Raw genomic sequence first — 25,553 nt, 5'->3', positions numbered from 1 at the left:
GCGCCATCTAGCGGTCGCGATAACATAAACAGACCGTTTTTATTTTATTTCAGTGTTTATTTCAATCTAATAGTCATTATTACAGCCAATGAAAACACTTACGCTACGTGGAGAGAATTCTACTCTAATATGATTTAGAAAAAAACAAACAGGCATCTCAATAGGCACATACGTTGAAGCGAGGGGTCCTTAACGCAAACAACATGGCGGCCAGCTGTAGATGGAGACACCGGTTTAAGTCTTTTGGGTGTCTACACAATCCGAAAAGACATTTGACAAGTATTCCATTTTATATTATTAAAGAAACGCAAGTTTTAAACAAATGAAAGTCGTGTTTTGAGGTCCTTGGCTGTAGTTGTAGCCGAGAGCTTCTCGAGAAAAGGGCCTTCAGAAATGACCGAGGTTACATGACGCGTAAAGTTTGCTTTAAAACTGTTTTAAAGGTGAGAGTGCAAGTTTCCAAACACTGTGCGAGACGTCATGTGTGCTGGATCTTTTCTAGGTCTATATGACTATGATATCGTGGTAATTGGTGGCGGATCTGGTGGGCTTGCTTGTTCCAAGGAGGGTATGTAGGTTAAAAGTTTATAATGTGCACGCCAAAATAATGTATTCGCATAGCGTTTCGTGGTAAAGGAAAGTCCTTTTTTTCTCACAGCTGCTCAGCTCGGGAAGAAAGTTGCTGTCTTGGATTACGTAGAACCTTCGGCCAAAGGTACGCGTCTTTAAACGCATCAAAAAGTATATTTTAATCAGAATCAGAAAGCTTTATTAATCCCGAAGGAAATTGCTTGTGCTACAACTGCACTGAGGGAAAGACATACAATGTATGTACAAGACATACAACAAGTACACAGAGAGACAGACATACATTTACCAGTATAAATAAGAATAAGTATTCAGTAATGGCTCAAGAAGAATTGCACATTATGTAAGAGTTACATTTACAGCATTTAAAAGTTAAGAGTTGATAAGTGAGTTATTGCACAGAAGAACAGCAGCAGCAGAATCATATTGCACATATTAATCACTGGACTTAAGTAATGCGTGCTTTTAATGACATGTTCTTTTTACGTCAGGCTTTTTAAGTTGAATAGCGCGTCTCACGTCTTCTCCTGCCAGGAACTAAGTGGGGTCTTGGTGGCACCTGTGTGAATGTGGGCTGTATTCCCAAGAAACTGATGCACCAGGCTGCTCTCCTGGGCTCCGCTGTGAAGGACGGGCAGAAGTATGGGTGGAAAATACCGGGTCCAGTCTCACACGACTGGTAAGCGTCTTGGAAAAGAATAAGGTCACACCAGCAAAGGATCCATGTAATAAGGGGCGTGTCACTGGACTAATCTTGAAGCAGAAAAAACAGGCATAGCCACATTCGATTAGGCTTCAGAGCCCTCTAGTTGTTAAATTATTGTATTGCAGGCAGGATGACTTTACATGAATTTACACTCACCCAGGTATCTCAAAGACTTAGAAGTTAAAAGTTCTGCTTTCAAACACAATTAATTCTGCATTGCTTCATGCAGACTGGAACAGTTTTTCGGGGGCGTTTGGTGTTTGTTTTTTTGTTTATTTATTTATTTAATACGTTTAATAGTTTTAAATATTTAGTAGAATTTTGTCATTAAAATATTTAAAAACACAATACAGAAACTGGAACATAGAATTTTCAGACAGAAAGAACACTGCAACCCACCCCAATCCCACACCCCGGATCTCTCTCACTCAGAGAAATAAAATAAATAAGAATACATAAGAAACCAAAATGTATTACAAAAGCAGCATATTTTCATTTACTAAATAATAAGCTGCATACCATTCACACAAGGTTTTGTATTCAGGCCACGAATCTTTCCATTGTAACTATATCTAATAATAAGTTGAACAGGCTGATCCGGAGGGGCAGCTCTGTTCTAGGATGCCCTCTGGACCCAGTGGAGGTGGTGAGTGACAGGTGAATGGTGGCTAAGCTGTCATCCCTATTGGACAACATCTCCCACCCCATGCAGGAAACTCTGACAGCACTGAGCAGCTCCTTCAGTGGCAGGCTACTGCACCCACGATGTGGGAAGGAGAGGTTCAGAAGGTCTTTTCTTCCAACCACTGTCAGACTCTATAACAAAGACCTCACAGCTGACCACACACACACAGACAAACAAACAGACTTTGGTACATTTTGTAAATTGTAAATTGTTTAAATTGTAAATTTGTACATATATACAGATACATATTTATCTTATTTTTTTGTGATGCTATTACCTCTGTTTTTTGCTGCTATTACCTTCTGCTTCTATCCACTTTCTGCAGTGACAATTGCAATTTCCCACTTGTGGGACTAATAAAGGTTGATCTGATCTTATCTTAAGTTTGCCCACTGCTGCCATGACAAAGCGTGAGGTGGTTGCCAGATGATGGCAAATTCTGTTGAATTCTTTTTATTAAATTTGGAATAGATCTATTTTGGTACTGAAGTCCCTCAGGTGTGAGAAGATTTGCTCTGTATCCTGTTCCACAGGGTCACTATGGCAGACCGCGTTCAGAACCACGTCAAGTCGCTCAATTGGGGCCATCGTGTTCAACTGCAGGATAAGTAAGAATCCCAAAACAAGCTCTATTAAGTGCAACTTTAATAAAGCTTCATTAATTTAATTTTTTAGTACTCAGAAATGGAAGCAACGAGTTACTTCCAATAAAAAAATAAACACATTAAAATCACCCTTCCTTTATTGTGGGGATCAATGGCATGACATTACTTTTAAATAATGTCTCTTTTAGGTTTGTATTGGTAAAACATTTTCAAATGTCTTCCGTCTGTAAAGCTTTATGGTTTGATTCATTGCTGTAGCTGTGTAGTTTACAGAGCAGTGATCCTGTATCACACACAGAAGGCTTCTGGCCTCAGGGCAGCCAGGTGTTTGTCTCTGTGCTGCAGAGTAGCAGCCGACCGACTTGCTGCAAGGGCCTCCGTTGTTTTCAATTGTTTTCAGTACCGCAGGATTATACAGCTAAAGCGTACAGTTTACAGAGTTCAGAGGCATCGGGTGCTGGGTTCCACCCGACAGCATTGTTTCAATATTTACATTTCACTTCCTGTGATTGACAGGAAGGTAAAGTATTTGAACATGAAGGGCAGCTTAGTGGATGAACACACTGTCAGAGGAGTTACTCCCAAAGGCAAAGAGGTAAAATATATCCTGCATGTTCTGTCATTTTTAATGCATGTGTCTCTTGCTTCCGAGAATTTTTTTTCTTTGTAATGAATGTTCACTCCCAGAGCTGCCGGTTTGGTCTGTTCTGTCTGCAGATGCAGTTGACAGCCAGGGACATTGTGATTGCCACCGGCGGACGGCCAAAGTACCCCACACATGTGAGTCCTTGACCAGGCCTTCGGCCTCCCCTTCAGCAATAGCCTGACCTTGCACAGTAGCCAGACGAGGGGGAGAGAGTTTGGCTTCATCCACCATGTCAGCGTTTGTGGCTGAAACCTCCTGCGACCTTGGCCTGCGGTTGTCTGCTGGCAATTCCGTAATGACAGAACAGCAGAGATCAGCGCTTTTGTGGTTTACGTAAAATCTGATAAAAACGTGATTAAAACATCACAGGTCTCAGGCGTAGTACGCACTTTGTGTTTTCTGTTGTCTCAGGTCCCTGGGGCGGTGGAGTACGGTATCACCAGTGATGATATTTTCTGGTTGAAGCAGTCCCCTGGAAAGACGTGAGTGTCTGTGTGCACAACAGAGAGCTTTTTTACACTTGCCTGTGTAGGAGCCTAAATCATATCAAATCAAAATGTAATAATATACACTACCAGTCAAATGCTTGAATGCACCTACTCTGTGACTACATTTACATTTACAGCATTTATCAGACGCCCTTATCCAGAGCGACTTACAATCAGTAGTTACAGGGACAGTCTCCCTGGAGCAACTTAGGGTTAAGTGTCTTGCTCAGGGACACAATGGTAGTAAGTGGGATTTGAACCCGGGTCTTCTGGTTCATAGGCGAGTGTGTTACCCACTAGGCTACTACCACCCTACCAGGCGCTACTAAGATGGGGCCATTTTGAAAAATCTTTTGGAAGAGGACATATTTTTTTGTAGCAGGAGAAAGTGAAGTATGCTTGATGAATCGGTCATCTTTGCTTTGGAGAGACTCAATGTATAATATTTTTATTTTATTTAAATCTCATTCACAGTGCATAAAAGATATTTACCCTTTTCATTCCCCTTACTTCCCCATTTTATTCCCCCCATACAATTCCCCATTTTATTTATACTTTAATTCTATTTACCAAAAAATGCAGTTTCACAGACATTTTTCAGAGACTCATAAAATAAATAATATATTACTCCATAATTTCATTTCATTAGTCAATTGGATGTACACATTTGAGATGCATTCATCTTTCCAAAGAGTCCATGTCTCTATTCCACTGCAGCATTCCAATCATATGTGCTATTGTATACTTTTCATGTACTATTAATGCTTCCATTTTTGTTTTTTTCCATCCTCAAAGTGGAATCCCAAGCTTCATTTTGTTCTGAATGATGCCAGAGCCCAGATCCAGCCATTACTGTTACTGCAGAATACATAACCTGAGGTTTGCAAGCCGGTGTTAATTGTCATGAAGGCCACTGGCGTCAGTGTACATGACGCCCTCACCAATCCTGGTGAGCGATGAGACTTCAAAGGAATAGGGCACAGAGAGACTTATTTCTTATTGACTGTAATTTGATGTGGCATGATGGGAGTATGGTGTAGTCCAGGACTGGTGTATTTTATAATTAAACTGGTCTTCAGTGCTGGTGTTCACCGAAAACATACTCTTGTTTCATCTTTTGGCCACTTGATGGCAGTATAAGCACGTACCACACAGTACCATACCGTCAGGTCTCTTCTGAATGTAATGTAAGATTGTGCTTATGTTCAGGGCTCCACGAGAGCTGCTCTGTTGTGGAAAAGTCATTATTTGAGTTTGACCCAGAGGCCCGATCTGCTGTTAGTCTTACAGACCTCAGGTGGGCCATGTGCTTGAGCAGGAGAAGAGAGAGACAGGACACTGCTGTGTAACCTTGTTTGGAGGGTAGCAGCACCTGAGGGCCCTGCTGAGTGACAGGCACACACCTGAGAGGTTGAGATGGACAGACACGCGTGCGCTGCTGCCCTATGGTTTGACCCAGGGTGTTTGTTACAGTAACTGAGGGAGCTCGGTGAGTGCTGGGAGATGATAGCTGATCCACAATGTGCCCCATAGCATATTAACTGTGTGTGTGTGTGTGTGTGTGTGTGTGTGTGTGTGTGTGCTGAAAAGTGCCTTGGCATCAGCAGTCCAAACCTTACATTATCTGTAAATTGGGACATTTTTAAATAGTAGTGCCTCTTTAAAAAAGTTAAATTGTTTGTTGTTGATCATGGCGGATGATCAACATTAAAAAAATTTAATGAAAAAATAAATGTTTAAAAAAAGTACAATACAGAAACCACTTGGTGGTGGCTCAGTTTTTTTAAAGGTGCATTTCATTCTTTTTAACATGCTCTTGTTTCATTTTAATTTTTGTGTAATTTTTGTGTTTAATTGATGCAGCTGTGATGAGTGGTACAGCTCATCTGTTCTGCATTGACCCATACATTTCATGTGTTAATTCAGTGCAGTAGTGTTTTGCAAATATAATGGATATAATGTATTGCGTTTTGCAAGGAAGCAACTTTATGGCACTTAATAAACATTGACACTTTAAATGCTACATGATAAGGAAACGAACCCGAACAGCAGACCATGTGCCAAATAATTTGGAACCGGATCAGGGTTATCTGGATTATTATTATTATTTCTTTTATTTATTTATTTTTTTTAAAGGTCTTTCTGTGTTCATTCTGCTCCAGTCTGCGAGCCTGTGTTTTTGTTACTAAGTGAAAATTTGCGGCTGGTGTACGTGACGTCCTCGGAGAGAGCGGGCCGAGCGCCGGGAGATTAGGGGGATAAAGAGAGACACGTTCCTGTGTGCCGCCCCTTGCTTTTCGTGCCACGGCGTGGAGGGAGTATTGTGTGTGTTTCTCTCCACATTCCTTTCTTCTAGATCACTTACAGTGGTACACAGTGTCGGCCCTGTCTAGGCGCTACGTCGCAGCCTCCCTAACTGGCCTACCTCAGAATCCTCCTCTTCCTCCACTTCATGCTGCTGCAGTTGGTTGAGCTTCTGTTGGTGGACAAGGTTGCGATATGAGAATGTAGGAACTGGCCTTTAGATGTGCCACCACCGCCAGACATTTTAATCATCCTGCTAACAGAATGAAGAGATGCTGTCTGGCTCCCACCTGCGTAGGATTACGATACCGACCTTGTGCACATTTCACGCTTGCATGTGGCGAGTTGGAACCCAGAGTAGCTATCTGGCGATGGGCTATTTTTAAAAAATTAATAAATAACATCAAATGTGTATCCAACATCTTTTTTTAACAAAATTCATTGCGTTCAACGCAACGTTGTGAATTATGGAAAGTCCTTTTTGAAGCTAAATTCAAGTAAATACAGGGTGGGCCATTTATATGGATACACCTTAATAAAATGGGAATGGTTGGTGATATTAACATCCTGTTTGTGGCACATTAGTATATGTGATGGGGCAAACTTTTCAAGATGTGTGGTGACCATAGTGGCCGTTTTGAAGTCGGTCATCTTGGATCCAACTTTTGTTTTTTCAATAGGAAGAGGGTCATGTGACTCATCAAATGTATTGGTAACTTCACAAGAAATGGTTTTAATGTAACTTTATTCTTTCATGAGTTATTTACCGGTTTCTGACCACTTATAAAATGTGATCAATGTCACCAACCATTTCCATTTTATTATGGTGTATCCAAATAAATGGCCCACCCTGTAGTACATAGTAAAGTACAGAAACCAACTACAATACGACAATTTTTGTATATTTAACAATGGTTCATTTATCTCTCTTATAATTCACTGTAAATGTGTAAAAATGCCGTACCGATCTTGAAACATGACAATCTTTCTGTCATGTGAGTATTAAATAAGACAGTAGGAGGCAAGTCAGGAATATTTTGCATGTGGATGAGGGTCATCCTGGTCAGTATGCCTCATGAAGTAGAGAGTATTTAGTTAAACAGTAAAATGATGAAGTTCTTGTGAAGTTCTGTCTCAGAGAGGCACGCACATCCATTTGTCTAAAATAATAAATTTGCATGTCAGATGATGGGCCTTTTGAACTTATTTAGCAGCCTCAGCGAGGCATCTCAGCGACAGGCCGGGGGCGAGCCGCCTCCCGCCCAGATGAAAGCCCTGCGAATGGGGTGGGAGATCCTGCGCTAATCCCAGCATGAACTGCCTGAGCGCAGCTGCGTGTACGGTGGCCGGCCGGCGCTGGGCTGAGCCGAGCTGTCAGGTCTGAGGAGGGGAGGCTGAGGGCGGCTCCATGCGGGACGTCACTCAACGGTGTACCGTGCAGACCGGGCCTGGAAGGCGCGGAACTGCATCCGCGGGGGGATTAGGCCTGACACTAGTAATTAGCTTCCTCTCCGCTCTGCAGAACGGACCTCTGGGCATGGATTTGGTGGAGTGATTCACCTGCGCCCCACACGCACACGTACACACTTCCCCTATGTTCATTCCTTCTGTATTCCCAAATCATGCTTTCCTCCATACTCCGCTTTTATCCCCTCTGTCCTTGGCTCGTTGCGCTCCTGTTGAGTAATTGAGGTCTGACGTTTTCATCACTCTTCTTTTCCTCTCTGGATTTAGAACTAACCCCAGACCCCATGTCTACCTGTTGTCCCACTGTTTGACTTGGCCTTGTTTTAGAGAGAAGAGTGTTGACTGTCCCAGCAGTGCAATAAACACATGTGATAGTGAGGGCGTAACACTTTTTTTTTTTTTCTCTCCCTCTCCCTCTCTCTCCCCAGCCTCGTGGTCGGTGCCAGCTGTATCCTCCCTACTGCCAGGCAGCAGAAACTCCATATCATGCACAACAGTGTTTATGCTTTTTCTCTTTCTTTACTCCTCCTTCAATCCAAAATATTGCTGTTGCTTTTCACATATCCAGTTTCCCCCCCAGCACATGTCCTACAGACTCACTCTGAGTTTACAAGAGCAGTGTACATCATTTAAAAACGTGAGTTTGAGTAGTCACTAAACCAATAGCTTGAATGATCTTTGCAACAGTTGGTCAGAGAATGAGTGCAATTTTTAATCAGACCTGAACTTTTAATACAAGTAATTTGCATAGTGCAATAATAGGAACAATAAACAGGAATAAACGTAATATAAGTAGGAATAAAGATCCAGATTACAGTGTGCAAAAAAGATTAATGTAGGAGATGTTATGTAGGAGTTGAGATGTTAATATGATTCCTTTTCAATGTTTTAAATGTGTTATATTCTTAATAATTAAATACAATTAAAAGAAAAATACAATTTAAATGTAATGAAAAGTCTTAAGGCTGTAATGCTGCAGTGTAGTTTAAACTGTGAAATAATTAATAAATGCTGGGACAGGTATGATTTTTTTTCCTGAACTGCTGCCTGTGAAGATGTGGCCTTGGAGTGTGCAGGTTTTCTTACAGGCGTCGGCTTGGACACCACTGTTATGGTGCGAAGCATCGGCCTTCGGGGCTTTGATCAGGTATGACCCTAATCTAATTCTCCCCACAATTCACCTCGGTGATGCTTCTCTGCAAGATCATGTCTAGCATCTAGAATTTATTACAGGAGTAAGTATGTAGATTTACATTAATTTATTTGGGAAAAGTGTTGTTTTGGTGTTCTTCTGGTTTCTATAAATTTTCTTGGATGAGACCCATAAAATACTAAAATGTAGGAAATGGGTGTAATTGTGGCACTGAACCGCATTACGTGAGCCATCCTGCCTCTCACACCGGCGGCAATTATATGAGCAGCACCGAGAGAAAAGCTGAAGGCTAAGAGATTGACACCAGCGATTACAAGTTTGAATTTAATTACCACTTCCACCCCGTGCTTCATTCAGTAGTGAGCGGAGTGTGGTCGTATCACGCCACTGGATTAGGTGATGTAATGTTTTTCAGGCTGGGAAGCGTGTTTGTGTGTGTGTGTGTTTCTGTGTACTGGTGCCAGATGAGGCAGTTGGATGACTGTGGGGAGTTTCAGTGGTGAATCACGACAGACAGGCTGACAATAACAGGACATAGAGCCCAGCAGACGTGTGTTTTCATGCTCTGAATGTGCTTAATAATAATAAAGGAATACTGTTTTGAGGTGTGCAAACCTTATGGCTTCCAAATCCATGTTGTTAGAAATTCATGAAACATGTTAATTTAAAATGTACAAATTAACAGGTTTAATTTATATATTTGTTGTTATTTATGTTGAAAACTGCTGGGGTTTGTCATCTGAATGTGTTTTCAGCAAATGGCGGGACTGGTGACAGATTACATGGAGGCCTACGGCACCAAGTTTGCCTGGAAATGTGTGCCAAAGAAGGTGGAGAAGCTGCCATCTGGGACACTTCAAGTGACCTGGACAGACATGCTTTCAAAAAGGGATGAGTGTGACACATTCGACACCGTACTGTGGGCTGTAGGTGAGTCTGGATTATTCTGGTGATGGTACTATTCAATAATATGAACCTGATCAGTCTGATACATTCATTCATACAGAGGAGGGTCCTGTTATAATCATGTTGTACATGATTGTATGCATCTTATGTCAATTGCTATGTGAATATAATACATTATACAAGTGTGCTCTGATTTTATTTGAGGTATTTTACAGCTACATTAGAGCTACATTTAGGAATTAAATGTAATTTTATTTATTGGATGGGTTTTTAGGATAGTGGCATGTAATTATTTCATTATTTGTGGTCTCTCTAGAGCAAATAATTTCTCTTGCATTAATACGACCTCTTTTTGGGATCTGGGCATCATAGGAAGTGTTAAAGGTATTATTTTGATGGTAAATATACAGATGAATACATTCATGGTATCAATCATCACTGAATTTAATGCCCACCAGCTGTACAGCCCCCCCGGTCACAACAGAATTGTCCTTACGTGTAAACTCTGTGCTCCCTGGCTCTCCCATCCCATCAGCCATCCATGTCTTTTATCGTGACTCACTGTACAGAGTGCAGAGTCAGCAGACCGGGGCCGATCACAGCCCGAAAACAAGGTAATAAAGTTGCGGCGCTTGAGACGCCAAGGGAAGAGTAAATCAGCAGCCCGACGTTGGGGCCGCTGGGCAGGATGTGCCGTGGCAGTGGGTCAATGCGTTCCCTCCTTTGTTCTCCCGCTCTGGGCTTTCCTGCCCCGTGCCACCCCTACGGAAAAACACCAGACCCTGGGACACCTCCCGAGCCCTGTGCATCTGTCACTGAAGGCTCTGTCCACGCCTGCGCTCCGTTTCATTCTTTCATTCCCCTCTCTCCACCCGCAGAGGACAATGGAACAAATATCCGCCAGCGAATTGGCGGTTTATTTATTTCTGCGATGGCCTCAGAGTTTGAGACGTTTCCTCTCGCCCTGAAAACATGTAACTGTTCACATTTCTCACCGCATTGTATAAGGTAGGCGCCTGTGTGTGGAAGTCCTTGGCATGGGGAGCACATGTGCTTGACACTGCGATTTTTAAAAAATTATAAAATAAAATAAAAAAATGTGTGTTCATTGGTGACTGTACCTGAAGCGTCTGTCAGGCCTGTAATTCATCTTCCAGTGTGTATTCAGGTGGACCGGCCACTTCCCTGTGACAAATCGAGTTTTCAAAATTCTAATTCAACGCTAATCGTGTGCTGATAGAAGGAGAGCGCTTTAACCAAAATCAGTCAAATGCTGCTAAAATAATGTCAAGATTTTTAATATAGTTAGTTAAAGTTGGGTACATAATGCAATTGTGTTTCATTTGTTTACTGGGTCTTGATACATGGAAAGTATTACAATCTAGGGTCAGGACAAATAAAAAATGGAATATGGCAATATATATTGTGATGCATGTGATGTAGATCTGTTCGCTTGCACTATGGATGAATTGCACTTGAAATTGTGCTATCTTATTGTTCCTCTTCTATTATATAAAATCATTACATGTTTGTATCGTAGAGAACTGTCCTGCTGAATTTTGAGAATTGCTGCATCACCGTTATTGGGATTCAGACCACGGCATACTGTGTTACTAATGTTATACCATGTTGAGAGTTTTAAGAGATTTGACAAACTTGTCAGTTTGAGGGCATCTTGGATCCTTGACATTTATAATCGACCCATAATGCTTGTAGGTAATTATGCTGCATGCCAGATGGAAGTTGGTTGATAGAGCTGATGTTAAGCGAGGTCTATATTGGGTGAAAAATGGCAGTTTAATGCCATAGTGCGTGTCCAGCCTAAAAGCTAGTGAAAGGCGACGAGCTCATTAAACGCTGTTGCATTTACAGACATCCTCCTCTCAGCGTGGGCTTCCCGCCTCACTGTAGGCATCTAAGTGATGAGCTCTCTCCGAGCACTTTAATGAGCGGACGCTCCATTTCCCCTCCAACCTCCTCCGGCTGGGGGTCAGACAGTGCACGCTCCCCCGGCGGGGTGTTAAAGGGTCTCACGGCGGCTGTCATGGAACCCGGCTGCAGCCTCGGTCCCGACCGCACGCCCAGAGGAGCCTCCCCGCCCTTCCGCCTGGCCATCCTGCCTTAGCGCCGCAGTCCTTCCTCCGCCGCTGTCTTCCAGGTGTCCCTCAGATGAATGCGGGAAGTGTACATTTCCTCTGCGTGTGCACTCGCTCTGTTGTTCTTTCCCATGGAATTCTCTTATCCTCTTTCACAGCGGGGCACAAGCTCCCTGCAGCACATACAGTACGGGGCAAAAGCTTTAGGAACCAATACGAACCGGTGGAGAAAAAAACAAACTGTGTTTATCTAAACTGCAAGCTATTTTGTTAACGGAACAGAAAATCCTATGCCAAACATTGATGAAAGGTTGATTCACCAAATTTACATAATACCTAACTGCATAATTTCATTACTTTCATTAAGCTCTCTGACATTATGTGTATAGAGAAAGAGACTGTTATCTTATTCTCTGAGCAGAAATGCAGTATTGCTCTGTAGACTTTTGCTTGTACGAGAGCATTCTTTTTTTTTTTTTTTTTTGAGAGACCTCTACAACATTTTAGGACAAAGTACAATTGATCAGGGAAAACGACCTAATTTTATTTTGGTGTGTCGATCACAAAGGTGGAGATGGGTTCGGAATCTCCAGTTACTAGTGAGCTGCGTGGTCAATGCACCTCATATGATGTTTTCATCAATTTCAAACTCCACCCGCCAATGTCACTATGCACCAAATGCACCATTCCCATGCATTTACTTTGCCCTGATCTGACCGTGGACTCAAAACATCCCTGTGAAATGCCCCTCAGTTGAGTTCTTCCACTCGTTTATTCTTACCTCAGTTTTATTAGCCGTCTGTCATTCGTATCTGGTTGGGGTGAAGAGTGGGGCTTCTTGAGAACTGCATGGGCCGTACCGAAGACTGTGGGCTCAGAGCCACGCTCTCTTTTGTCTGGGTCCAGTGTAGTTAAGGCGTCGCAGAGAGGGACTTGTTGATACCAATTAGCTCATAGACCTTGAGACTTCCCGTATTTGCCTCAACGGACTTTGTTATGCCTGGGCCAGAAGGCCTGGCCTGCTGTTACTCAGAGCGTGGGTGCAGGCGACTGGGGAACAGTTCTTATCGGTTGTTATGTCCACAGCTCACAATGGACATGGCTGTTCCGGCAGCACGGCAGAGTTTCAGACTCTGAGCAGTCCTCTTCCAGAGATGAGATATCATCGCATGAAAGCACGTCGTAAGTCGCTCTGGATAAGGGCGTCTGCCAAATGCCGTAAATGTAAATGTAAATGTAAATGCATCCCTTTATTGGCAAAACTGTCCGGCTCAGTCAGATGGAGAACCTTGATTTGCCGTGAAACTCTTTCTTTGCTCTTTGTCCACATTAATATTTCAGTGCTATCAGCCAGATGAAGCAAATCCCAATATTTTCGAGGAATGTGGGTTCTGGACATCCATGCCCCTCCTTCACTGTGCTTCAGGTGCTTTCAAAGTGTTCTTACATTCAATTTTATTTATTTATTTATTTATTTATTTATTTATTTATTTATTTATTTATTTTACTGAAAAATTTATTCGTGCATTAATTGACATTGAAGCCTCTACCAGTAACAGCAGTATTATAGAGGAAAGGCAGGCATATATGTTATCTTATGATACTTCAAACTAATTGTATCCATTGCTTCTTTTATATTTTTATGAGTGCATATTTGTGTTCATGATTCTGAAGATTTTTTCCCTTCACAATAATACTTTGTGCTTTGTGGCTACAAATTACGAACTTTTCAATTGTGTCAGCCAAAATGTGCAGAAGTTTTTTACTGGCCAGTTGCAGAATATTTTCTGAAGGTGCAATACCGATGTGTCGAGCCGTCCATCTCAAAACCGGGCCCGTTGCTGGTCTCTGCCGATGGAACACAGAGTGAAAAACAGAAAGCCATTCAGCGTCTGCAGCGCCGTACCAACCCGAAATATCCCCGCACGCATAGAGAGGCTACAGAGTCCTGTGGGCGCAGCATTAATGCACTAACTGTTTCAGATTTTTATCTTGCTTGTTAACACGACTCCACACATTTACCACCAGGGAAAATGTCATGCGAAATGCCGCCTTGAGGGCGGATAGGTGTGTGCATGCGCGTTCATCGTGCCGGATCATGCCGCTGGTGCTCGTGTTTGAACAGTGGTGGTCCTGTTTGCCCGTGTTTTCCCCGGCCTCCGTGGTGCCCCTGTTCCAGGAAGAATGAGACGCTCGGCGCTGCGGTCCCGCGGCTCGGGCCGCGCTCGCTTTCTTGCTCCAGCCGGCAGGCCCTGCTGGAGGAAGTTGTTCCTCGGGTCCCGGCAGGAAGAGGGTCTCGGGGGTTTGTTATTCTAGTCGGTCGATAGCATCTACGTGGGTACCTCTGGGCCCTGCAACAGGGGAGTGTTTATTGTGTTACCCATGGTGAGGGGGAGGGTGTCGGGTGCTGGGTGAGGACTGTTTGGGAGCTGTGTGTGTGGGTGGGTGAGCGGGAGATGGGAGAGTGTCGACAGCATCAGTCAGTCGTCCCATAGGAAGTGACAGAAATGACATGGCGGCCCCAGCTGGCTGATGGGATGTGTATCCAGGTCTCCTCATTACTCACGCTGCCAACAGACAGAACCCCCCTCGCCTCCCTCCAGCTGTGCAGATGTTTGGTTTTGTAATTGCTGGATAAGATTTTGGTACTGGAGATGCGCGGGGACCGGGCCGCGTCTGCATCGCGCCTGCGTGGCGGCAATGTGGTATGCGAAAGCAACGCTAAACAGAGCCGCTCTCCCACCGTCCACAGGCAGAGCCCCCGAAACCCAGCACCTCGGCCTGGAGAAGGCGGGGGTGCAGATCAACCAGGAGACGGGGAAAATAGTGGTGGGCCCGGATGAAGCAACGTCTGTGCCCAACATATACGCCATCGGTGATATCAGCCAGGTTAGTACAACCTGTAGTCTTCCTCATCATAATAATAATAATAAATGAAATGCCTACATCATCACCTAAGAGCACAGATAGTAAAAATGCTGCATAACTGTACTGTCTGCACACCAATTCCGTTCAACTCGCCATTGTCATATCATATTTGGACATTTTTGTATTCTACAGAATTGTTGTAATGGTTTCTGTAATGTGTACAGTGCACTTTTCTACACTATGGAGTTTTATAGAACTTAATGTTTTGCTTTTTTGGTTTGAATAATAACTCTATTTTTTCCTACAGTACAAGGCTGTAAACAAGATGACATTTTGAAGGCCCAGTTTTCTTGGCTCATGTATAGGATTATTGTCTAGTCTGTTTATGATCAGAGGTCTATAATGAGGAGGTTTGACTGCCCTCGTGCACCCTGCTTCCTTCTGAATTGAAACCTCGACCTGTAAATACGTCACACAGTCAAAATAGCGCAGCATTCATCTCCTCCCACGTTTGTATCTGTTTTCTTTGTTCATTATACCCCTTGCAGCATGATCTCCATGACCACTAACACACATTCAGACAGAAAATCGAAAAGCTAAAGAATCTGACAGAGAGGGAACACTCCCCACGTGCTACATCAATTGTCTTAAAAAGTGTGTAATTGTTTAAAAGCAGAACAGGCAGGGGGGAAAGTAAAAGGGTGTGTGATGTGGATTTGGTCCTGCTGTTTTATAAAAAGGTCTTCCGTCTTCAGACAGCTGGGTGTGTCACTGCAGCTTGTGCTTCTTGGTCACAGGCAGCTGCAAATGGGCCTTTGAAGAGTGGCTCATGCTTGTCAGTTTTTTTTTTTTTTTTAATGAATACATTTTTTTTTGAGGGGGAAGGATGTGCAGACGCAGCATTTTTAGTCCCTGAAAGTGAATCACACCTGGAGACTCCCTCCTCCCCGAACCTACTCTATTATAAACTCACACGCAGACTCTGATATTGTACACAAACTTTGTACAAGTACACACACACATCCGCACAAATGTTTGCTAAAATGCAGAAACGAACATAGCCAGAGGACGCGTCTCGGACAACAGGACGTGCGGAAGTAATCAAACAGGTTGTGATGACATTAGTCAGCCCTCTAACATGCCCTGTAGCTCTCTAGGTTCCTGTTATGATGTCTTGGTCTGTCTGCGTGTGTGTGTGTTCACCATACAGACAGCAACTGCACTAAGTGCAGCACAATATGATGAGCATGGGGCTTGTTCACTAGTGTAAGGTCAAAGACATCCTAAGGATTTTACATTAAAAGCCAGATACATCTAGAAACACTATCTTTGGCTACAATTGTGTGCCCGGCATATTAACAGACCAAATGGTTTTTTTTTTTGTTTTTTTTTTTTCCTTCAAGATACAGATAATTACCAAGCTTCTTTTATCTATTTATGTAAATGCTGAGGACTGCTTTTTGAAGCTAGGTTGACGTTAAGTCAAATGTTGTCCACCTTAAGTTGCTCTAGTATTTACACAATTACATTGAATTTACTTCATTTCAAGAAGGCTAATTATGGGCTACAGTCATGAAGACCAAAGTGAAGACCAACATGCTTTAGCTTAGAATTATTTACACTTAAACTGTTTAACAGGGGCTTTGCACTCAGGTATTTACAAAAGGTGCTTAGGTAAATATGTCACGAATGAGTTATTGAAACCTGTGGAGCCTAGAGTGCTGCATTCGGCCCGAAGGGTCGCAGGTTAAAGGTTTTTAAAGTTCCCATACTGTCAGTTTCATTGTCAAGGTTAAGCCTTTAACCCACCGGTGCGGTCTGACCGTAACCTGACCAGCAGCTCCCCTGCTCTCCCGGCCCCCGGGCTGATGAGACATCGGAGCGCGGGGCCACAGTGGAGCGCCGTGCGCTCCTGTGTGAGTGCTTGTTTAACTCATTAGTGCCTTTCTCTGTTTCCAGGGACGCCCCGAACTGACCCCCACCGCCATTAAGGCAGGCAAGCTCCTGGCCCGCAGGCTCGCCAGACAGGCCAGCGAGTTTATGAATTACGACAACGTGAGTCCAGGCCTGCCTAATGCAGGGCTTCAGTATGAGTGTGTGAAGCATCATTAGCCCTGTTATTAACAGAGCCTCATCACTATTACTGGGTACATCTGTATCACTGGGTATTTCTGTTTGTCTGATTCACGCAGCTAACAAGCCACCCTGTTGAGAGGGTAGAATGAATTACTGTCTCTAATAGGTGTTTTTTGTAAATGTCATCTCAGTTTATTGCCTGTTTTTCTGTGTGTGTGTGGGTGTGTTCTTATTTGAATCAGGTCCCTACCACTGTGTTCACACCTCTGGAATACAGCTGTGTTGGACTGTCTGAACAGGAGGCTGAGCTCAGGCATGGGAAAGATGCCATAGAGGTAAAGATCAACACAGACACACACACACACACACTTTGCACTCCATTAAAATGTTTAATCTTGCCAATACATAGACAAAAACCTATGTATTGAAGAGAATCATGATGTGTAAATATGAAAAAGTGTTTCCTGTCACGAATCAATTGAAATACTACCTCCAGCAATGGAGCGTTTTAACTTTTTTAATTGTTGAACTTTAAGGCCTATATTTGGGGGTGTACCTAATTTCCTTCCCCCCCACACACCTGCTCCACACAAACTCCAAACTGTTGAGTGGCTCCTCCTCGCCCTGACTGACAGGAGAGCAGGAGGCATGATTGAGGCGCGCAGAAGGCGATGACAGACCCTCCGTCATCAAAAGCGCTGTCTCTCATTGGCCCCGCCATCTGCGCATCCGGGGTTACATGTGTGTGCACGCTTCACCCCGATTCCCTCAATTCGGTCTGATGAAACAGACCCATCCCTGCATCCTGCAGAGTCTCATTCCCTCTTGTACCACCACCGGCCCTAAACCTGAACAATCATACCGATGTTCAGTGTATGTGTGTGTGTTTACTTGTCTGTGTGTACCAGGTGTTTCATGCCTTCTACAAGCCGCTGGAGTTCACAGTTGCCGAGAGGGATGCCAGCCAATGCTATATTAAGGTTTGAGCACAATTGTTGCATTATATTATTGAGGGTTTTTTTTTAAAGCCAAATGACTTTTAATTTAGCACTTTATTCAGTATAAAATCAATTCCTCCCTCCCAAGCTTAACTGAATAAACCCGGATCTGTGATTTCAATGGAACTGAGCACAGCATAAGGTAGTAATGTTGGGAGCATGTTCACCAACACCATTTCTGAGGTGAACACAGCCTCTATTTGGGTTTGCAGGCTGAAAGTAAGGCGGGTATAGCTGATGGTGGTGCACACTAATAGTCTGTGCTTAATGTGATGTGCCCTTTAATCTAGGCTTTATGCCACTAAATGAACAACTAAATATATTTCTAAAAAACTATGGGATGGATTGCAACATTTAAGGGTCAGGCTTGTTTAGTGTGACCGAGAAGCCCTGTTTTGTGGTTTGTATGTCCCCCTCAGGTGGTGTGTCTGCGGGGAGGAGACCAGCGTATCCTGGGTATGCACTTCACTGGTCCCAATGCAGGAGAGGTCACTCAGGGTTTCGCCTTGGGCTTCCAGTGAGTCAGACTCCCTCCCTTCTCTTTGGTCAGCAGGGCGGTCAAGGACAAACGGGTCTTATTGAAGCCAACTGATGTATTTTGAATTGAAATAAGGAATTTTAATTAGTCTCATGTCTCTCAGCCATATGGTAGATTGTGTAACCATATGGAAGATAATTTTTGTCCAAAACCCCTGTTGTTTGGAAATAGAGGAGCAATTGAAGACGCAGCGGGGTCGTCACAGTGAAAGATTGAATGAACCCACTGTTTCACCTCCATTTCTCTCTCTCTTTATCTGCAGGTGTGGGGCAACCTACCCGCACCTGTTAAACACAGTGGGCATCCACCCCACCAGCGCCGAAGAGCTCACCAAGGTACACATCACTAAGCGCTCTGGCCTGGACGCTACGGTAACCGGCTGCTGAGGTTAAGCACCCCCGTCTCTGAACGACTCGAGCACACAGGACCCCCACGTTAAAACCCCCTCCTCCGTTAGAACCTCTTAAGTAAATCGAAGCTTCGAAGCACCGCCACACTCTCTCCTCGCAACGGCAGGTTTATCTCGTTCGCACCTTTTAAACTTATTACTAAAAAACTCTTACAAACACAAATTTCCGGCTGATCCAGGTGTGGTGATTCCACACCTTCTGAAGTTTATTCTACACCATTTTTACACCTCATATGATTTCAGCCCTCCAATGGATCTGCAGTTGTTATAGAGTGTAGATTAAGCAGTCTTGGACAAAGCAGGCAAATTTTGATCAAGCAGGGACAATTTTTTTTTTTTTTAAACTAGGCTCTTAGTGAAATACCGACCCAGGTTAAAGAAAACCAAACCACAGGGCGGCACGACAACTAAGTAAACAAGGCAATAAATCACGATTAAGGGCCATTACAGTTTGCTGAAAAGGAACTTGTAAGAGAAAGCAGCCTAATGTTTCTAAAATATATTCTGCAAATATTGTTGTTTCTCCGGCTGTATTTCCTGTCCATTAGTCTTGACGGTGACACATGCATTGGCTGTGACACTGATGGATGGGAGAGGCCCTTGACACCGCCCCGTTTCCCAGAGACACAGACAAACACTGGGCCGAGCCTGCTGTCAGTCAGCACAGGTCTGCTGGGGTGGCCGGGTGGCCAGGGGTTCCAGCGGCCTGCGCTCTGGGGGAGTACGGACCCAGCAACCCAACCCCAGCGCTAAAACGATGGGACGCTGGTTTTATGTTTCCTCCTGCATCTGTCACTTTTCAAGATCTGCCTTAAGGTGGCGGTGTTGCCTTCCCTTTAAATTGCCACCTCAGTGTGCGATTAAAGATGTGATAATTCTACTCAGCAGCTCCTACACATACTTCATGGATTTATCGCTTGTTTAAGTAATTCAGACTGCAGACAGTGTGTTTGTGTGTGTGTGTGTGTGTGTGTGTGTGCGAGTGGGCCCTCCAAGTCGATAAGCTTTATCAGTTGTTTATCCACAGAGCTGATATCAGTGGCCTTAAGGGCAGCACCCCTGAGAGGCAGGGATCACTACCTACACACCCTTCATCCCTGGTCCGAGAGATTCCGCGTTTAATCTCGCTGAGTGCCGCCGCCGCATTAGCGGCTTAGGCCCGGCCGGCAGAGCCACACCACCCTTTGCTACGGGCCGGACGGAGCTCGGCGGCCGGGTGGGTTTATTTTGGTTTGAACTCTAATCTGCCGCTGCTGATTAATGGTCCCAGCGAGGGGAGAGACAGCGGCCAGGGCCCGCGCCGGCGGAAAGCCGCTACCAGGTTTATTTGTACCTGGAGCTGAGGGAGGGCGTTTGGCAGAGGTGGCGGTAAGGGGGTGGAGATGGGGGTTTCCAGTGTGCTGTGTTCAGAGGACGGGGTGCTGACTGAGGGACCCTGACCCCCACGCTGACAGGCAGCAACAGCTTGACTCTATCAGGACCAGGGGCCTTGGATCAGGCACAAAGTCCAAAGTGATCCCGGTGCTGCTTTACCCCTTTGGCCGGGGTAAACAGAGCCGGACCCTCCGGAGACCTGGGAACTAAATGCTGTACTGTGGCCTCTCTTTACGGTGACCATGTCTGTCGCTTTGTCCTGTAATACATATATACTTCTATTGAGGCACAAATTATGCACAAATGTGATGACTCTGGTTCATTTTGACATTGTTTATTTATTTTGTAGCAATGTGTGTGTGTGTGTGTGTGTGTATTGTTGTAGGCAAGAACCTTTCAAATGCAGCTAATCTTGTTTTTAAGTATCTCAGTGTTTAAGAGAGTAATTGCAAATCATCACATCGCAAAAAGGTCAAAACAGCATTTTTAATTAATAACCGTGCAGCAGAAACCGAATCCCATTTTGGTACCGCGACCTGTGTGTGATAAATGACATTTATAAACAGGACGAAGGAGCTACAGTGGTCAGTAAACAGCACCACCGGGGTCAGAGCTCAGCTTACCAGCGTGGGGGGCGGAGGCCAGTTAATGACGACTTACCTTAAAATCCAAAACTGGAGCAGGCAAGTCTGATGTGGTCCTGGCCTCCGAACATCTCTTTCTGTACATTCAAGCTTCTTGCCTCATAATTATACAATATTGAATGTATTAAATGAATAAACACACGCAGCTCCATTGTTGCTTTTTAAATGATGATGTGTGCGTGTTTGTTTTCTTCCGAATGGGCATGTGTGTGCACGAGGTGTCGGGTCAGCTCTGCTGAGGAGCGCGTGCACAGTGGGGGTGGGCAAACCCTGACCTTTCGCTGTCTCCGCTGACAGGGGTCCTCTGCTATGCAGCCCTGTCACTCAACCCTGCGCACCAACAATGTCTGAAATGCCTCTCTGTTTGTTTGGTTAAGGACGGGGCTCTCACAAACTCGGGAGCTCTTTAGGAAATTCGCCCCAAATCGATCTTTTTTTTTTTTTTTTTTTTCACCCCTTTTTTTGTTCTTTTTCCTCACACAAAGGCGAAAAGACTACAAGATGCAGCCAAAGGGAAGGGACCAGTTTTGCAGGATCTGGCTTTTAGCTAATTTTTCCTTCCCCTTTGCCCCTAAAATGGAACAAATGTGGCTAAATCCACCTTGAAATGCACTTAGCAAGAACATGTCAACATGTCAAGGTATTTTCTGTGATATTTCACGTCTTAATCCAGTCCATTGAATGTTGACAGTCTTTCAAAATGTCTGTATTTACTGCGCTATTGTGGCTTCAGTCAAGCAGGCCTCCCAGAGACATGTGGGTGGGGTGGGGAGGTGAGACGTATGCTGGATAACACCACCACGCATTTGTGTCAAAAGCCCTGTGAGGAGAAACAAATATCTGCCTTGTGTAAACATTTGCAAGCATGAAAAAGGTGACACTCCGAACAGAAAAGGCTGAAGTAGCTGGGGGGGGATTATCCCTCGAAATGAATAGGGGCCAATTACGGCCTGGCAGTTGCGTTGGAGAACGTCCTCCTCAGAGCTGTCAGATTTGGGAGGTGCCCAGAGGGCATGCGCTGGGTGTGGCTGCACCCAACAGTGTCAAAAATTAGGGCCAAACTTAATCTTGGCTTTGACGGGTTTTATAGGTTTGGAAAAATGCAGACCTGGCAACATCAATCCTTAACTATTCATATTTGCTTCAGTTGTCTTTCAATGCATTGTGTGTGTTTTTCTGTTGCTGTTTTTCTGGCCAGTGCGTAATGTTTTGGACGTTCACCAGAGACCGTTTCCAGGGCGAACGATGGATCTCAGGCACCCAGATCCAGAGGTGCACAGCTGGGTTCCGGGGTCTGAGGGAAAACGCGGGCCATAATCCTTCTGCTGTGCTCCCATCGCCAGGCTCTGGGAGAGGGAGTGGGAAGTGAGCTTATCACCCGCTGATAACTTCAGATACACCGTGGGATGATTTAAACCCAAACCAATGCTTTCTACCCGCCGTTATCGTGCGGCCTGCTGAGAGCATGAGGATAAGAAGCTTTTAAGGCGGCCTGCTTTCAGTTCTCTCTACACTTCAGAGCCAGTTCAAAATCTGAGATTTTGGTTTTAGCTAATCTATAAACATTTAAAGTTGTATGAAAATATGGAACTGCGGGTTGAAGATGGAGAGAGACCAGGACTGCTGATTGCCTGTCAGACACATTTGTAAGCGGTTTTTAATGTCAGAAGATATTCCATTATCAGAATCTTTAATCACCTTTAAGACATTACTATTTTATCATTTCTTGATTTTTTTCATGTCTTGTTTTAGTTATTAAATTTGCACTTCATAAACTTTTTCATAATTGCACACAGAACTGCGTCTTCTCCGATGTTATTATGAACCTATATCAAAAGTATATATCTGAGGTCTGGTTGATTCATTTTAGATTTAATACTTGCACAACTGGAGCCCTGAATATTTTAAATAAAAACTGGTGAACCAATTGTTGTGGCTCAGCAGATTAAAAAAAAAAAAAGGAAAAGACCACACAAGTGCCGTATGTTGATTGCACAATGTATTGGCTGTTATGGGGCAAACAAGACTGTAATAAGGCTTCTAGAGTGGGGAACAAAGTCGTTAGTTGTTTTTCAGTCATTAATTTAATTTTGTGGTGTTCTGTTTTTCCCTCATTATTGTTTTATTTTTTCCATGGAGAGACCATCATTGTTAGCAATGATCAGAACGATAAAAAAAATTATAAAAATAAAAACTCCTTCCAGAATCATGTCACAGTAAAGCTGTGGTGAGGATGAAGATTGAAGTGTTTTTGTATACTATTTACCACTCATTAGCTGTGTAAAAGATGCTTTAGTCCATTCCTCTCAATTCGACCAGACTGGGGGGCAGAGGTGTGGAAGCAGCCGGCTTGGTCTCCTGCACTGCCTGCAAAAGGTGAGCCAGTGGGTCTGTGCTGGCTGCACACAAGGTCGGCCTCTGGAAAGAGTTCCTGTTCATCAGGCTCACGCTGAATGCAGTGCATGTGACATATGAATGAAAACCAATAGCGCATTTCTCACAATTCAGCTCATTTTTCTTTTTGCAACATAACCGTTTCTTGAGACTTTACATGATATAAAAGGATGCCTGATGTCTTTGTAAATTTAAGAGGTTTATTAATTGTCTGGTGTTGTAAGCATGTATAACAGTCGTTTCCAACATGTGTGACCCTGAGAAAGAACAGCAACACCAACACCATCAATGAAAGTGAAGGGAGAGGTTGAAAGACACATGATAAGGGTACGAGCCTCTGATGCACCAGTGCCAACACTTGCGCCCATCTGCCTCACTGGCCTCCTCCCCCTCATTCACAGCAGCCGGATCCAGCAATCCGTCCACACCTTCTCTGAGATTCCTCTCCTTGCACTCAGGGCATCCAATGAAGCCTCCCAAGAAAAACAGCATCCTGGGATAGTGAGATATTATACCTGGATCTTCTGACCATCACTCCCACCTACACATGCCTTCGTCAGATTGTTTCTCCACCGAAAATTTAAATCTTGGATGCCCCCCCCCTCACACCGAGATTTCACGTGATGATGTAAGCGCAGATGTCAGTGATGCAGCTGATCTTCATGGGCATGTGTGCTGGTGCAAAGGCCTGTTTTACTGAGGGCATGATTTCTTCATTCCATATACCCCAAATTGAGTAGTTAAGACAAATGGTGGCATGGAACTGCAATGAAACAGGTACCGTGGTACAGAGATGAATATAAATCACATTCAGTTCAAAAGTGTGTTAAAGAAGCTGTCCGGTGATTTCTCTTTGTGAGAATCCAAAGGGTGGAAATCCAGTGGTCTTAAACTGGGACTTAACGGTCAGTATTACTGAACAATCATTCCACACACAGTACAGGCCAAAGGTTTGGACACACCATCTCATTCAATGTTTTTTCTTTATTTTCATAACCATTTAAATTTGTAGATTCTCACTGAAGGCATCAAAACTATGAGTTTGGAGTTATGTAATTAACAAAAAAAGGTGAATAACTTTTATATTCTAGTTTCTTCAAAACCGCCGCCCTTTGCTCTGGTCACTGCTTTGCACACTCTTGGCATTCTCTCGATGAGCTTCAAGAGATCGTCACCTGAAATGCTTTTCCAACAGTCTTGAAGGAGTTCCCAGAGGTGTTTAGCACTTGTTGGCCCCTTTGCCTTCACTCTGCGGTCCAGCTCACCCCAAACCATCTGGATTGGGTTCAGGTCCGGTGACTGTGGAGGCCAGATCTCCACTTTTTGTTAAGTACATAACTCCACATGTGTTTATTCATAGTTGTGATGCCTTCAGTGAGGATCTACCAATTTAAATGGTCATGAAAATAAACAAAAACGCATTGAATGAGAAGGTGTGTCCAAAGTTTTGGCCTGTACTGTATGTTTCAAAGATTCAGAACGGCCTTGTTGAACCCTTTTAACCTCTGGTACTTTTCTTTGTTACACAGCTTTCACTTCACAGTTTCACAACCGTATATGTATTAAAGGACAATCTGTATGTAATTCATGGTTTTAATTTTTTTAAAGTCTCGCACAACCCGTTTGAGTGTTAGTCGGTAGTACGAGGAGAGAAATGTTAATTTGAATAGACATCAGCGTCAGTAATGACATTCTATTGAAATACTGATTGTGCCAAGTCTTTTCACCTAAAATTATGTATATATGAAGGCAAATGCATTTTGTGTACATTTAAAGGGAGCATATTCTACCTTTTGTATGCTGACAGAAAAAAAAATCTATAATATCAAGATATTTGAGATTTGTTTTTATCCTATGGTGAGACACGTAGCAGACCCAGGGTTCACCACTTAACTAAAAGCCTTTCCAATTTGACAATGAACTGTAAGATGAGCAGTTTGCTCCTGTTATGAAGTAGTGACTGGCATCTAGGCATTTCCTTACCTAAACTCTCGTTAAGGTGGACAGTGGTGTCAGCCTTCTTTTTCTCCCCCCACCTTAGACCCAGGGAGACCACGGTTGGCATTGTGATCCACTGTGGGGTAAAATGAGATGCCACCAATAATTTATGATAATGCAGGGAATGGCAACTGACCAGGGCACTTGACATACCCCCTGCTGAGGGTTCAAAATCCTGTCCAGTCCATTTGCTATAATTGATTTACCTGCGGACTGTCATCCATACACAAGCTCATTACTTTAACTACCCCAGACAAAAAAAAATGAAATAATCGCACTGCATGGACATCTGCTGTCCATTGCCCATTTCATTGATCTGCTCTGTACAATCTATTATTTAACATCTATAAGAGACACTGGCCTAGTATTGTCCACTCTTCCTAACTCATAAAAGCAAAATGTCTGCTGTGAAATGACTTTGGATGCCTTCATGCCAAATTCCCCAGTTAAAAAAAAAAAAAAAAAAAAAACACCTGTGGCCTTGTATGCATTATTGTTTCATTTAGGACTACTGGGAAAAGGCACCATGTAGCCATCACCCAGACTAATCCAGGGCCCCTAAAGAGGTTTAAAATGCTCTGGTTTCATCTAATCTTCTCGCTCTGGCTCT

At 43.8% G+C, this 25,553-nt stretch overlaps 1 protein-coding gene across 1 annotated transcript; it reads left to right on the top strand.

Moving 5' to 3' along the window:
* Positions 1-183: 183 nt before the first annotated feature.
* txnrd2.2 (thioredoxin reductase 2, tandem duplicate 2) lies at positions 184-20,720 on the top strand. Its single transcript, XM_028996267.1, has 17 exons — positions 184-279; positions 503-568; positions 659-715; positions 1,123-1,267; positions 2,513-2,587; positions 3,101-3,179; positions 3,302-3,364; positions 3,642-3,712; positions 7,918-7,937; positions 8,545-8,636; positions 9,398-9,572; positions 14,397-14,533; positions 16,472-16,567; positions 16,831-16,923; positions 17,497-17,568; positions 18,006-18,103; positions 18,387-20,720. Exons 1-17 carry the CDS (start codon positions 204-206, stop codon positions 18,508-18,510), a joined length of 1,539 nt encoding a protein of 512 aa, XP_028852100.1. The 5' UTR covers positions 184-203; the 3' UTR covers positions 18,511-20,720.
* Positions 20,721-25,553: the final 4,833 nt, after the last annotated feature.

This window comes from Denticeps clupeoides, chromosome 11 (assembly GCF_900700375.1).
Source record: "Denticeps clupeoides chromosome 11, fDenClu1.1, whole genome shotgun sequence".
Classification (NCBI taxonomy): Eukaryota; Metazoa; Chordata; class Actinopteri; order Clupeiformes; family Denticipitidae; genus Denticeps; species Denticeps clupeoides.
This window is presented reverse-complemented; position numbering and strand designations above follow the sequence as displayed.

What these genes read in the sequence shown, in the direction of transcription:
- txnrd2.2 (XM_028996267.1), top strand. Translation starts at nt 204, where the DNA reads ATGGCGGCCAGCTGTAGATGGAGACACCGGTTTAAGTCTTTTGGGTGT. An exon ending in GCCTTCGGGGCTTTGATCAG is followed by an intron (nt 8,637 to 9,397) that starts GTATGACCCTAA and finishes ATGTGTTTTCAG; the next exon opens with CAAATGGCGGGACTGGTGAC. An exon ending in CCAGCCAATGCTATATTAAG is followed by an intron (nt 17,569 to 18,005) that starts GTTTGAGCACAA and finishes TGTCCCCCTCAG; the next exon opens with GTGGTGTGTCTGCGGGGAGG.